Source organism: Oncorhynchus kisutch, linkage group LG19, assembly GCF_002021735.2.
Source record: "Oncorhynchus kisutch isolate 150728-3 linkage group LG19, Okis_V2, whole genome shotgun sequence".
Lineage (NCBI taxonomy): Eukaryota > Metazoa > Chordata > Actinopteri > Salmoniformes > Salmonidae > Oncorhynchus > Oncorhynchus kisutch.
The window spans coordinates 16,559,988-16,574,596 of NC_034192.2; the positions used below are offsets into that span (position 1 = coordinate 16,559,988).

The 14,609-nt window shown below is 42.6% G+C and overlaps 2 protein-coding genes across 4 annotated transcripts; one reads left to right on the forward strand and one right to left on the reverse strand.

Annotated features, from left to right (window-relative positions):
• Positions 1–1,600: 1,600 nt before the first annotated feature.
• On the reverse strand, positions 1,601–5,597 carry LOC109864390 (phenylserine dehydratase-like). Of its 3 annotated transcripts, none has more exons than XM_020452143.2 (7): positions 5,553–5,597; positions 3,566–3,750; positions 3,210–3,391; positions 2,980–3,110; positions 2,699–2,847; positions 2,434–2,523; positions 1,601–2,213 (listed from the first exon to the last, which is right to left on the reverse strand). In XM_020452143.2, the coding sequence occupies exons 1-7, from the start codon at positions 5,558–5,560 to the stop codon at positions 1,972–1,974; spliced, it is 987 nt and encodes a 328-aa protein (XP_020307732.1). In that variant the 5' UTR covers positions 5,561–5,597; the 3' UTR covers positions 1,601–1,971. The 3 variants fall into 3 exon arrangements, with proteins under 3 accessions (XP_020307732.1, XP_020307733.1, XP_020307734.1); XM_020452144.2 differs by lacking the exon at positions 5,553–5,597 and adding an exon at positions 4,920–5,392 and having other exon boundaries at positions 1,604–2,213; XM_020452145.2 differs by lacking the exon at positions 5,553–5,597 and adding an exon at positions 4,920–5,024 and having other exon boundaries at positions 1,606–2,213; positions 3,566–3,810.
• Positions 5,038–14,160, forward strand: trmu (tRNA 5-methylaminomethyl-2-thiouridylate methyltransferase). Its single transcript, XM_020452142.2, has 11 exons — positions 5,038–5,262; positions 5,436–5,601; positions 6,520–6,626; positions 6,772–6,897; positions 8,461–8,633; positions 11,307–11,360; positions 11,487–11,553; positions 11,685–11,785; positions 11,928–12,072; positions 12,641–12,723; positions 13,455–14,160. The coding sequence occupies exons 1-11, from the start codon at positions 5,181–5,183 to the stop codon at positions 13,599–13,601; spliced, it is 1,251 nt and encodes a 416-aa protein (XP_020307731.1). The 5' UTR covers positions 5,038–5,180; the 3' UTR covers positions 13,602–14,160.
• The last annotated feature ends 449 nt before the right edge of the window (positions 14,161–14,609 follow it).

Genomic DNA, 14,609 nt, shown 5'->3' on the forward strand with positions numbered 1-14,609 from the left:
GAGGATCTCTGAATGATCCAATGTTGACCTAAATGACTAATGATGATAAATACAATCCACCTGTGTGTAATCAAGTCTCCGTATAAATGCACCTGCACTGTGATAGTCTCAGAGGTCCGTTAAAAGCGCAGAGAGCATCATGAAGAACAAGGAACACACCAGGCAGGTCCGAGATACTGTTGTGAAGAAGTTTACAGCCGTATTTGGATACAAAAATATTTCCCAAGCTTTAAACATCCCAAGGAGCACTGTGCAAGCGATAATATTGAAATGGAAGGAGTATCAGACCACTGCAAATCTACCAAAGACCTGGCCGTCCCTCTAAACTTTCAGCTCATACAAGGAGAAGACTGATCAGAGATGCAGCCAAGAGGCCCATGATCACTCTGGATGAACTGCAGAGATCTACAGCTGAGGTGGGAGACTCTGTCCATAGGACAACAATCAGTCGTATATTGCACAAATCTGGCCTTTATGGAAGAGTGGCAAGAAGAAAGCCATTTCTTAAAGATATCCATAAAAAGTGTTGTTTAAAGTTTGCCGCAAGCCACCTGGGAGACACACCAAACATGTGGAAGAAGGTGCTCTGGTCAGATGAAACCAATAATGAACTTTTTGGCAACAATGCAAAACGTTATGTTTGGCGTAAAAGCAACACAGCTCATCACCCTGAACACACTATCCCCACCGTCAAACATGGTGGTGGCAGCATCATGGTTTGGGCCTGCTTTTCTTCAGCAGGGACAGGGAAGATGGTTAAAATTGATGGGAAGATGGATGGAGCCAAATACAGGACCATTCTGGAAGAAAACCTGATGGAGTCTGTAAAAGACCTGAGACTGGGACGGAGATTTGTCTTCCAACAAGACAATGATCCAAAACATAAAGCAAAATCTACAATGGAATGGTTCAAAAATAAACATATCCAGGTGTTAGAATGGCCAAGTCAAAGTCCAGACCTGAATCCAATCGAGAATCTGTGGAAAGAACTGAAAACTGCTGTTCACAAATGCTCTCCATCCAACCTCACTGAGCTCGAGCTGTTTTGCAAGGAGGAATGGGAAAAAATGTCGGTCTCTCGATGTGCAAAACTGATAGAGACATACCCCAAGCGACTTACAGCTGTAATCGCAGCAAAAGGTGGCGCTACAAAGTATTAACTTAAGGGGGCTGAATAATTTTGCACGCCCAATTTTTCAGTTTTTGATTTGTTAAAAAAGTTTGAAATATCCAATAAATGTCGTTCCACTTCATGATTGTGTCCCACTTGTTGTTGATTCTTCACAAAAAAATACAGTTTTATATCTTTATGTTTGAAGCCTGAAATGTGGCAAAAGGTCGCAAAGTTCAAGGGGGCCGAATACTTTCGCAAGGGTCTGAATACATTGTAGGTGGGAGGTTATGGGCTACTCATAGTTTTGTTATTTGGTAACTCTGATTCACTGATAGTGTTACCTAGGCATGTGTGCTTCTTACGTGCCTAGGATACACCCCATCAAGTGATTGCTATGCAGTATGGACATGAGAATGTGTCTTTCGGTTGAATAAAGAGCACAGTTGAGTTGTTGACATTTCAGTGATCAAACACAGCATATCTTCCTGATATTGAATACATTGCATAGTTTATTTGCAAAAAGATACTATCACAGTATAAAAAAGTATTAGTGAGAAAAATAATGCATGATTTGCACTTAACTTTAGCTGGTTAGAGCAATGGTCATTCTTTCTTCTCTGTAACAGTCAATGTAGTAAAATAAGAATGCATCATTTCTCCTAACTCAGACTGGTTGGAATAATCATTCTTTATTCTCTGTAGTAGTCACTGTTATAATAACTTTGTGAATATTCAATGGGGAAACGCACGAGGAGAACTTGAACAAATCACCAGGGACTAAATACGCTGGAAAACTGTTGTTTGTGGCCTATGCTTCATGAGTAGAACAATTCCTAAGTAAGTAACTAACTAGATATTCAATCAGGGAAGTTAGTGAGCTCGTCTTTGCCGATGTTTCCTCCACTGAGGATGACCACCACGTTCCTCCCAGCAATGTCAGGGATTCTGTCGTTAGCGATGGCTGCGAATGCCGCGGACCCTGACGGCTCCACCAGGAGCCCCGCCCTGTACAGGGTAGACACGGCAGCCTTGATCTCCTCATCGCTCACCAGTACGATCTCTTCAACGTAGCGCTGGCACAGCTCGTAGGGCAGGGTGCCTGGGGGGAACAACAACACACCAGGCAGTTAGCAATGGTAGATGTTTTAACCTTTACGGGACTTATGGTACAAAGCACATCAGGGAGTTAGCACAGGTAAAGAAGGCACAATTCACAGATTTGTTTGCTTGGCTATGGTTCATTCCAGATGAAGACAAAGTTGTTCCCTCTTATGTCCTGATCTCTTAGGATTTATTTAGGTCTAGCCAATGTACTGCACCTGCAAAAGGTGGAGCCAGTCCTGACGCAATGCTCTTGGTGTCCATGCCTACAGGCTTCTTCTCGATGAAACTTTTGTACATGGTGCAGGCTAATGAATCAAAAGACAGGAAATGAAGGTCAACAAAATGGTCATACTGTATATCAACCACTCACTATATTGTCCTATGTGTATGTTCATGTATGTCAGTTTGTGGTGTATCTTAGTTGTAAAAAGCCCTTCCTGATATTGTCTTGGTGAGATTTAAACAACAGGTGTTATGTACCTCCTTCTGGCTCTACCCCATAGATCCTTGTCTTCTCGCAGCCGGCCAATTTGATGGCAGCAGCCACCCCAGCCAGTAGACCTCCTCCTCCACAGCACACCACCACTACATCAGGCTGGGGCATCACCTCCAGTACTTCAAAACCTAGACTGCAGCACAGAGAGAGGGGGAGGGAGAGAGGGTGGGGAGTGAGAGAGACAGACAGCGAGAGACAGACCAGCATTTTATTTTCCCTCTAAAAGAGGAAGCTGGTTGTGTTGCCTTGTTCGGCTGTTCTATACCTGGCATGTCCTGCAATCAGGTCCAGGTCGTCATATGAGTGGAGGAACGTCATGTTTTCCTCCTGGACACAACGATTCACCACGTTCATCATACAGGTTGTAGGCACCCGTTCCACCTCACATCCAAAATTCTGAAGCGAATGGACCGATATGTTTGGTTATTTTCAGACGTGTCATTTTAGATGATACAATTAAAGACTGAAGCAGTCAATTGGAAAGAAGAACCTGACTTGTATGAGTGTAGATCTGGATACAGGGGCTGTCTCTGGCATCACCACTTTCCCCTTGGAGCCGTAGTGTTTAGAGGCATACGCAAAAGACTTCCCATAGTTCCCTGCAGACATGGTGACAAAATGGGCTCCTTTTGGTCTCCTGGCAAACTGGTTGGCCACTCCTCTTATCTTAAACGAACCTGGCAATTAACACAATGACATGAAACTGCTGTTATTGTATCACTCTCAATGTCCAACATCAACCATGTCTATCGATATATCTACCACAAAACAGCCTACATTATTAATTTAAACTTGTACAGTAGTAATGTAAATGTGTCTGACTACGGCATCTAATTCATACACAAACTCACCAGTTCTCTGCATGTTCTCCAGTTTGATGTGGATGTTACAGGGGATGTTGAGCGGTAGTGTTGTTTGGCACCATGGGATCATAGGAGTGTTGATGACTCCCAAAGGACTGGTCCTCACTGTCTCTCTGGCATCTCTTAGCAGATCCAAAGTGATGGCTTTCACTGATAGTGGCACGTCCACCATGCTTGAAGACAACCACAGAGTTGTATCAAAGTGGTTCGAAACAGTCTTTGGTGGGATTATCCTAAAACCAGTCATTAATTTGCATAGAAAACAACCTCTCACTCAACATCAACAAAATAAAGGAGATGATTGTGGACTTCAGGAAACAGCAGAGGGTGCACCCCAGCTTCAAGTTCCTTGGCTTACACATCACTGACAAACTATAATGGACCCCCCACACAGACAGTGTGGTGAAGAAGGCGCAACAGAGCCTCTTCAACCTCAGGAGGCTAAAGAAATTTGGCGTGTCACCTAAAACCCTTACAAACTTTTACAGATGCACAATTGAAAGCATCCTGTCGTGCTGTATCAGTGCCTGGTACGGCAACTGCACCACCTGCAACCCCAAGGCTCTCCAGAGGGTGGTGCGGTCTGCCCAACGCATTACCGGGGGCAAACTAGCCGCCCTCTGGGACACTTTAAGCACCTGAGCCACTGCCTGTTCACCACCACTATCATTCAGAAGGCGAGGTCAGTACAGGTGCATCAAAGCTGGGACCGAGAGACTGAAAAACAGCTTCTATCTCAAGGCCATCAGACTGTTAAACAGCCATCACTAGCACATTAGAGGCTGCTGCCTATAGGCATAAACTAGGAATCACTGGCCACTTTAAGGAATGGAACACTAGTGACTTTAATAATGTTGACATATCTGGCATTACTCATCTCATATGTATATACTGTATTCTATGCTATTCTACTCTATCTTAGTCCGTTCCGCTCTGACATCACTCGTCCATATGTACATAGTCTTAATTCATTCCTACTTGGATTTGTGTGTATTGGGTATATGTTGTGTAATTTATAATATATTACTGCACTGTCGGGGGCTAAAAGCACAAGCATTTCGCTACACCCTGCTAATCACGTGTATGTGACCAACAACATTTGATTTAATGAGAAGGATTATAGCTCCTTTCCACCATTAAACATTATATATTGTTTCATTCGTCTGCTCTGTTAATACTTGCAAAAAGAGTTAACGTTAATGAAATCACGTAACACAAAATGATCTCACCATTGATATGGTGGAACTGTTACTACAGATCTACACATTTGTGCAATATATTCCACTTTTGCGGGTGTAACAGTCGATATAATCAGAGACATGTATAATTCTTGTCAACGTACCTTGATACTTTCGAAAAATATATGCAAATGTGTGGATTTTCGAGATTTGTATCCAATTTACGGAGCAGAATTTCAACAGCTCCGTTATGTTTACACAATGTTACAGTTATTCTGGAGGTAAAGCCACACGCGACTTGTTTCTAGTCGGACACTGTTTTGAGACGGAACGAAGAAATGGCCGCGTCTATCCGAAAAAGTTAAGCTGTAACCTGAATTAGTCAATTCAAAACGTATTTTCCTGGCAAATAGTTGCGACAAATCATGGGTGTCGTGAGACATGTCGTGTGCGCGATGTCTGGGGGAGTTGACAGCTCTGTAACGGCTTTGTTACTCAGAAGAAGAGGTGAGACGTTTCTTCACTGGAACACTCAACATTAACGTTAGCTAAACTCATTGAGACGATACAAATAAACTGACATTTAAAAAAAGAGTTAACGGAATATGTTTTATTTTATATCTAATGTTTCTTGTTTACTGTAAGTTTCACGTCTTCCCATTGGCTTGTTTTATTGACAGGGTACCACGTTACTGGAGTGTTTATGAAGAACTGGGATTCCCTGGATGAGAATGGGGTGTGTTCATCCGAAAAGGACTGTGAAGATGCCTACAAAGTGTGCCAGAATCTGGACATACCTTTCCATCAAGTGTCCTACGTCAAAGAGTACTGGCACGAAGTGTTCACGTAGGTATCCTCCTTAATGAGGAGATGATTGTTAAATCTGTATAATTGGAACAGTTGTAGACCGGCTAAGCAGACAGCTGCACTCACCTTAATTGAAATAATGTGAGTTATCACGGGATTAGGTTGGTGTCACAAGGCTAGATCTGGGGTGTGTTCATTGTCTTGCAAAGGAAACCGTTTACCGTTTAAGAACCAAACAGAGAAAATGGAACGAAATGGGAAGCGACCTATCTGAATTTGTCCAATAGAAACACACATTTTCGTTGCAAAACGTCTTCCGTTTGCAACAAAATCTGATAAATGAATATACCCCAGATGGGTGGATATAATTTGTGGAACGTTCCAACAGGAATCTGATAGTGAATATACCCCAGATGGATGGGTATAATTTGTGGAACGTTCCAACAGGAATCTGATAGTGAATATACCCCAGATGGATGGGTATAATTTGTGGAACGTTCCAACAGGAATCTGATAGTGAATATACCCCAGATGGATGGGTATAATTTGTGGAACGTTCCAATAGGAATCAGTTCCAAAAACTTTGTAAAGTACAAGGTTGCCAACAAACAACGCATACAAAGTAGCATAATCAATTCACCTAGCTAACTAGCTGCCGAATAGGCATCAACTCACCATGTAGCGTATTCTTAATGTTTATCCATAGACTGACTACCAGAGTGAGGACAGACATTTTTCAGCATAAACGTGGTGAGTGAAAAACTTTATGAAATAGCCCACTCCCTACCTGGTATCTTATTCTACCGCTATACAACTTTGTATGTGCGTTGTTTGTTGGCAACCTTGTTATTTACAACGTTTTTGGAAGAGATTCCTGTTGGAACGTTCCACAAATTATACCCACCAACCCCAGATTGCTCTGTTTCTCAATGTCTGACCAATGTCTCCTTTCTTCAGCAATCTTTTGAAGGAATATGAGAAGGGCAGGACACCAAATCCAGACATTCTGTGCAACAAACACATCAAATTCAACCACTTCTACAATTATGCCATCAACGGCTTGGGTATGTAGCGTAATAATGCTCAGTATTACTATGCATTATATCATGAAAAACATCCAAGTATGCTAAGACCTTGAAGTACCATTAAAGAAACTGAGCTTGTACAAAAAAAAAGACAATATTGTGTTGTTGCTGATTTCCCCCCTAGGAGCTGATGCCATGGCGACAGGCCACTATGCCAGGACATCTCAGGAGGATGAAGATGTCTTCCAACAGAGTCATGTGGCTCCTCCCCCTAAACATGTCTTCAGAGACCGCTTTGAGATCCGGAACCGTAAGAACAACAACCTCCTCTCAACATCTTTCTGTGCTTTTCTCATACCAAAGTTTTATTATTTACTATTATTAGTATTATTATTATGTCAATCTTACCTCTATAACAATATGGAGACTTTGGGTGCTTTCACATACAGTGAGGGGGAAAAAGTATTTGATTCCCTGCAGATTTTGTACGTTTGCCCACTGACAAAGAAATGATCAGTCTATCATTTTAATGGTAGGTTTATTTGAACAGTGAGACACAGAATAACAACAAAACAATCCAGAAAAACGCATGTCAAAAATGTTATAAATCGATTAGCATTTTAATGAGGGAAATAAGTATTTGACCCCCCTCTCAATCAGAAAGAGTTCTGGGTCCCAGGTGTCTTTTATACAGGTAACGAGCTGAGATTAGGAGCACACTCTTAAAGGGAGTGCTCCTAATCTCAGTTTGTTACCTGTATAAAAGACACCTGTCCACATAACCTACACAAGGCTTGAATGGGCTACAAGACCATCGCCAAGCAGCTTGGTGAGAAGGTGACAACAGTTGGTGTGATTATTTGCAAATGGAAGAAACACAAAAGAACTGTCAATCTGCCTCGGCCTGGGGCTCCATGCAAAGTCTCACCTCGTGGAGTTGCAATGATCATGAGAACGGTGAGGAATCAGCCCAGAACTACACGGGAGGATCTTGTCAATGATCTCAAGGCAGCTGGGACCATAGTCACCAAGAAAACAATTGGTAACACACTACGCCGTGAAGGACTGAAATCCTGCAGCGGCCGCAAGGTCCCCCTGCTCAAGAAAGCCCACATACATGCCCGTCTGAAGTTTGCCAATGAACATCTGAATGATTCAGAGGACAACTGGATGAAAGTGTTGTGGTCAGATGGTTTTGCCACCAAGTACTAAGTCATGTTTTGCAGAGGGGTCAAATACTTATTTCCCTCATTAAAATGTAAATCAATTCATAACATTTTTGACATGTGTTTTTCTGGATTTTTGTTGTTGTTATTCTGTCTCACTGATCAAATAAACCTACCATTAAAATGATGGACTGATCATTTCTTTGTCAGTGGGCAAACGTACAAAATCAGCAGGGGATCATATACTTTTTTCACTCACTGTATCCCCTTATGATCCTGGAGCGTTTGGTACCCTGATCAGCGCTATAAAGTATGTGTGAAATGCAAACAAACCCTGGTTGAAATGAAACCTGGACCTGCGTGAGTAGCGGGTCCAAGATCCAGGACCTAGGTGCCAGGTATTGTGACGCGACTCGCTAACGTCGTGTAGAATGTGCGTCTTGCTAATCACACCCTGGAACGGTTATTTTCAGGCCTTGTGAAATTAAAATATGTTCTGTAGAATTCTCAAAAACGGTCCAGGGTACCGAGTTTTATATGTGAAAGGCTTTTATCTGTAAGCCTGTAGACATTTGATATGTGTAGAGAAATTCAGGGAACTTGAATGAGTACCACCATTGGTTATATTTGATATAGGGACCAATTATTATAGGGCTGTCATTAGATTGGTATCTCAGATTTTTAACCCTTTGTTATCTCCGTTGAAGCGGTGAGGTTGTACCAGGGAGCGGACCGTTTTAAGGACCAGACATTCTTCCTCAGCCAGATTTCTCAGGATGCTTTGCGGCGTACAGTCTTTCCCCTGTCGGGACTCACCAAAGACTACGTGAAGAAGATTGCAGCCGAGGCCGGCTTCCAACACGTCCTGAAGAAGAAAGAGGTAACTAACCACACAGACTGATACACTGCCCTCTGTATGTACTGTATTTGGGCATTCAAGCAAAAACATCTACATTTGTCTCTGTACTCCCGCATTTTTGATTTGGGATCAAATATTTCATATGAGGCGACAAGTACAGAATGTCAACTTTAATATGAGGTTAGAAATATGATTTAGGCCTCTCAGACCTAGGCCTTGTAGAAACAGGGTCAGTCAAGTTAGGTCTGCCAAATTAATGTAGTCTTGGAAAAAATACATCAATCCAGCCATAGAGTATAGCCTTATCATCATCATAAGTGTAGTTTATAACATGTACAATTAGAAGCATCAATCTACACTACCGTTCAAAAATTTGGGGTCACTTAGAAATAAAATTGATCAGAAATACAGTGTTGACATTGTTAATGTTGTAAATGACTATTGTAGATGGAAACGGCACATTTTTTAATGGAATATCTACGTAGGCGTTCGGAGGCCCTTTATCAGCAACCATCACTCCTGTGTTCCAATGGCATGTTGTGTTAGCTAATCCAAGTTGATCATTTTAGAAGGCTAATTGATCATTAGAAAACCCTTTTGCAATTATGTGGGCAGCTTCATTAAATTGAACCCGCAAAACACCAGTCTCAACGCCAACAGTGAGGAGGCGACTCCGGGATGCTGGCCTTCTAGGCAGAGTTGCAAAGAAAAACCTATATCTCAGACTGGCCAATAAAAGGGAAAGATTAAGATGGGCAAAAGAACACAGACACTGGACAGAGGAGGCCTAGAACAAGGACATTTCTAAGTGACCCCAAACTTTTGATCGGTAGTGCATATAGTTCAAGCTTGACTAAATTCGAGCCCAGTGACTTTGCTCACCTCATCCTCCTTCAATTGTCTCGTCTGGCTGCCACGAAAAGCCCCCACCTTGGAGACAGTCAATCACATTATTGTGGAGCTGCTGATCTGCTCGAAGTGTGCGCGTGCCACTGGCGATGTACTTTGCTGGAGATGCTAGCTGTTCTCGGCGGCTCCACTTCAAAACGCATTCCGTCTTGGTGTTTTCGGATGGCCTACTACTCCTGGTAGTACCTTTTTTTTTTATGTAAGTTACGAATCGCAAATTACCATACAGCTGACACACTTCGATTTCATCCAGTATTTTGATTTCAATTTGGTTGTCCAAAAAACTGTCAGCTTGCACTGTGTCTTTGCTGATGAATGCCCTGATCTCTGACCAGTCAATTGTCCCACGTTTAACCTGAACACACAAATAGTAGGAATTTGCACTGGCTTCAGCCATGACGGCACGAGAGAGAAATTGAACATCGTCACCTGCAGGTGTGAGCTTGTGTGTTACACTGTCCAATCTGAGTCTCAAACATGATCTGAGGCTGTTTGGTCTCTTGGGCATCAACTTGGGAGAGTGGACAGTGCATTATAGACAAAGCGCTGCATATATTGCCAGAAAAATAACACATTTTTTTGCAGGAAAAGGGCGGCATCCATTAAACAGTAATTCAACTTTGCCCGGCCTGTCTTTATCGGCCATTTTCTCAAAATGACCTTTTTCTCAGCCTTCAAAGGAGGTACATTTACATTATTCCACACACTGGTTCTTAGGACTTATAGCCAGACTTGTCCAAAGGCCTTTTTTTGATATCTTGTGGCGTTTTATCTGTAAGTTTTATGCAAAATATCGCCACCCTCACCCCGACAGTGTCATTGCCGTTTGGTACACCAGAAGTACATTCATTTCCAATGGAACGCTGCGTTCGACTTGCAGGATTGTGTTGCAGAGTCAGTTGGACTGCATTCTGTGTGGTGCATAGTTTGGATTTATCGATCATATGTGTGGACCTCTTGACAAAAATGGCCGCAGGTGAATGTTGAACTTTTGTCGCACACACATCCAGATGATTCTGCATAACATTTTGCGCAATGACGCTGTTGGTATGATCAAGGTGTATGCATCCGTCATACGTGTGAAGTGTTTTATATTTATTGAGGATTTGCATATTTTTAAATCAAAATATTTTACTTTTAATACAAAATATGTTCTATGGATACTTTCAACTGGTAAAGTTTCATTCTGATATGAGTAAAGGGGAAAAATAGCCTGTTAGGGTGTGGTATCTGGTCTTAATGTGCATGCTACCATGATTACGGATAATCATTCATGAATAATGATGATCATACCCCCAAAATCATGAATAAAGGTCATACCCTCCCAAAAATGCTAATGTCCCCTGTTATTGATACACTATTAGTGAATTTGTCCAAATACTTGTGACTTCTTCACATGGGGGTGGGGACAAGTGCTTTCCTTTCTCAGCGGTAAAATAAATGTGTATGAAAATAGCCCCCCCCCCCCAAAAAAAAGGGGACATGCTGTACATTCACCTCATATGAAACATTTGATCTCAAATCTAAAATGCTGGAGTATAGAGCCAAATGTAAAATGTTAGTTTCGCTGTCCAAGTACATACGGACAGGAGTGTAGATAAAGCATTGATCATCTCTCCTCTCTGAGCTGCCTACAGATTAACGAAAGTTTAACATAATTTCATTGCATTGTTGTTGTTTGGCCTACACCCTAATTACACTGTATTGACATAGATTACATCTTACGAAGTCAGTTGTATTTTTTTCGTGGACTGTGTGGCAACACTGAATATCATCTGTTTCCAGAGTATGGGCATCTGCTTTATTGGAGAAAGGAAATTTGAGGATTTCATTCTAGAGGTATGAATTCAAATACACACACTGTATGAAGAAAACTACTGTATGAAGTTCATTATTGAGATACACTGGTCATAGTAATAAATAAACATGTTTGTGATAATATCTGCATTCCTGTTTTTCTGTCAGTATTTAGAGCCAAAACCGGGGAACTTTGTCTCCATTGAGGATGGGAAGATCATGGGGGAACATCAAGGTAATGCTGTGTGATATCCCCAGTGGTATCTTCTATGGTAGTGCTTGTCCCACTATCCTTATAAGAGTACTGCTCTTCCAATAGTAAACCTTTACATTAACTACTAGTTCTCTGCCCCTTCTTCCTTTCAGGTTGGTTCTCCCTGACACTAGGCCAAAGGGCTAGGATTGGTGGGCAGAGGGATGCATGGTTTGTTGTGGACAAAGACATTACTACTGGAGAAGTGTTTGTGGTAAGGAATGGTTTCTACCTCTTCAATACTGTTATACCTAATTTTGTCCTAAACAACCGGCCCAACTACAATACAGGCAGATCTCCCACCTCCTTGCTGTTGATTCTCAATGGGATTCTGATTCTAAACTCCCTAACATCAGGGTCCGACCACCAATCACCCGGCTCTATTCAGAGACACGGTACGAACAGATCGTTTCCATTGGATAACGGAGGACCCTCCCACTGAGCTGATCCAGACTAAGATGATGGAGTGTCACTTCCGCTTCATCCACCAGATGCCTCTCAGTGAGTGAAATAACAAGTTAGGGCCAGACACAATTTGTAAGGATGTGTCATTAACAATACCTTTACCTCCCGAGTGGCGCAGCGGTCTAATGCACTGCATCGCAGTCACAGCGTCACTACAGACCCAGGTTCGATCCCAGGCTATGTCACAACCTGCTGTGACCGGGAGTCCCACAGGGCGGTGCAAAATTGGTCAAGCGTCATCAGGGTTAAGGGAGGGTTTGGCTGGGAGGGGCTTTACTTTGCTTATCGCGCTCTAGCATCTCCTGATTGGCCCGGGTGCCAGTTGAATGGTGTTTCCTGGTTAACGGGTTATGCGGGCGGGTGTTATAAGGAGCACGATTTGGCGGGTCATGTTTCGGAGGACGCATGACTCGACCTTCGCCTCTCCCAGACCCATCCAATCATAATTGGATATGACAAAGTTGGGGGGGGAAACAATACCGTTACCTCCCATACGGCTTAAAAAACAGCTTTATTGAGTCGAAAATGTACACTTCAAAAATGTTAGTGATATGTTAAAGTGTTAGTAACATGTTAATAACACAGTGAGGTTGTTTATCTCCAGCCCCTTGCACTGTGACCTTGAACATGGATGGCTCTGTGTGGATCATGCTGTCTCAGCCGATCAGAGCACTCACACCAGGACAGGTAAGCTCTCTGTTTCCCGCACATAGTAAGCCACCTGTCTCACCCTTTTCAGAGTTTGGGCAGTTGGTTTCATTACTTTCTAGGGATGTTTTGTTCTCAGAAGAATTTTAACTATGAGTAACATTTCTTTAGGCCATTTTCAAATTGATTTATTGTCGTTAGGTCAGCTTTTAAGAGTAAAGCCAACCCATGAACCATTACAGTGGTTTTAGTTGAGCTGGTGTGTTAGTCCCAGTGTGTTATTCCTTAAGATCCTGATTAGCTAGCTAACAAAGGCCTATCATAGGCCCAACAAACGTAGCCAGCTGCTCCAGTGCGTCTCTGGTTTCTCTGACAGGGATTACTCCAGACTCTAGTCAAGGGTACAAAGAGCCTTGTCCACGCTTGGATTACCCCCCTTTTCTTCATGCGCTATCCCATAACCCACTGCTCTGAGAGAACAATATGGCTGAGGTGTGTTTGTCTTGGAGCTCTGGGCTCGAGGCCAGAGTGAGGGTAGATGAAGCGATAGAGAATAGTGGTGTGTGTATGCGCTCAAATGTGGAGGTTAGTTCAGAGGGACTAGGAGTTAATATTCAGCATTAATGTCTCCCACTAACATCAATTTTCTGTGCCCGTCTCATCTACCTCAACATTGACTGAATAGCCTTGCGTCAAAGCTTCCGTCAATGCCTGCTCATCACTACCCTCCCTTCTAATTTCTCCATATTCACTTCGCTCATCTCCCCCAGTTTGCAGTGCTGTACAAGGGGGATGAGTGCCTGGGAAGTGGGAAGATCGTCCGTCTGGGCCCCACAGAGCACACTCTCCAACAGGGGCGAGACCGCATGAAGGAAGCCCCTGTGGCCAAGGAGAGGACTCCGGAACCAGCCAGCTGAGCCTGAGAGAGACTTCCTAGAAACAGACCTAAGCCCAGGCCTATCCACTGTCGATATGGACCTAACCTTACATTGCAGACTTCAGTGGACAAGACTACTGTACTTCCACAAGCCTTACCCCATTCTCTGAACCTCTACTAAAGAACAGAAGAGCACACTGATCATGCTTTCGGACCTGTCCACTCGCCATAAAACACACACTCAAACTTCCTCTGTACTGTTGCCCTCAGTTGATACTTCTTCCTATTAGGTTACTTGTGATGTACATCATTATTTGATAGTGTGGACTGTGTACAATCATGCACATGGTAATTCATTGTCTAATTTATTTATTTGGACAGATTATTACAAAATGTGAAATGCATATTAAAAAATGTATGGCTTTTGTGAAAATCCAAACAAGTTGAGTGCCTGTTCCTTTGGTGCCATTTCACCTAAACACATTTTGGATTGAACCGCATTCTTTTCAACTACTACAAAATATGCAATATGTAAATAGAGAATAACTTGAATTCAGAACTGAAGAGCAGGTGATTAAACTTATGATTGTTTTAAATTATAAGTGATTTCTTGCATTTTTGTGGCCAGCAGAAAACCTCACTGAAGAAATCCAGCTAAAGTATGTGTCACTTCACTATAACCTCCGTGGCTACTGTTTCACGTCCTCTTCCTCCCTCGCCACAAGGGGGCGAACACGTACAACTTATACTTAACCTATACTTTGCCTATGCACTGTTTCTGGTTAAATTAACGTCATTTATGTTATACCAGGTGGAATGTACAGGTAACTACCAAAATAATGGAAACACTGGAGTAAATTTAGGATACAACGTATGTTGTGGTTCCTGAGTTAATTAAGCAATTAACATCCCATTATGCTTAGTTAGGGTGTATAACATGCTGGGGAGCACATTATTTTGGCTGCCATGGCTATGCCCCTATAGGATGACAATGTCCCCATCCACAGTGCATGAGTAGTCACAATGGTTTGATGAAAATGATGTAAAC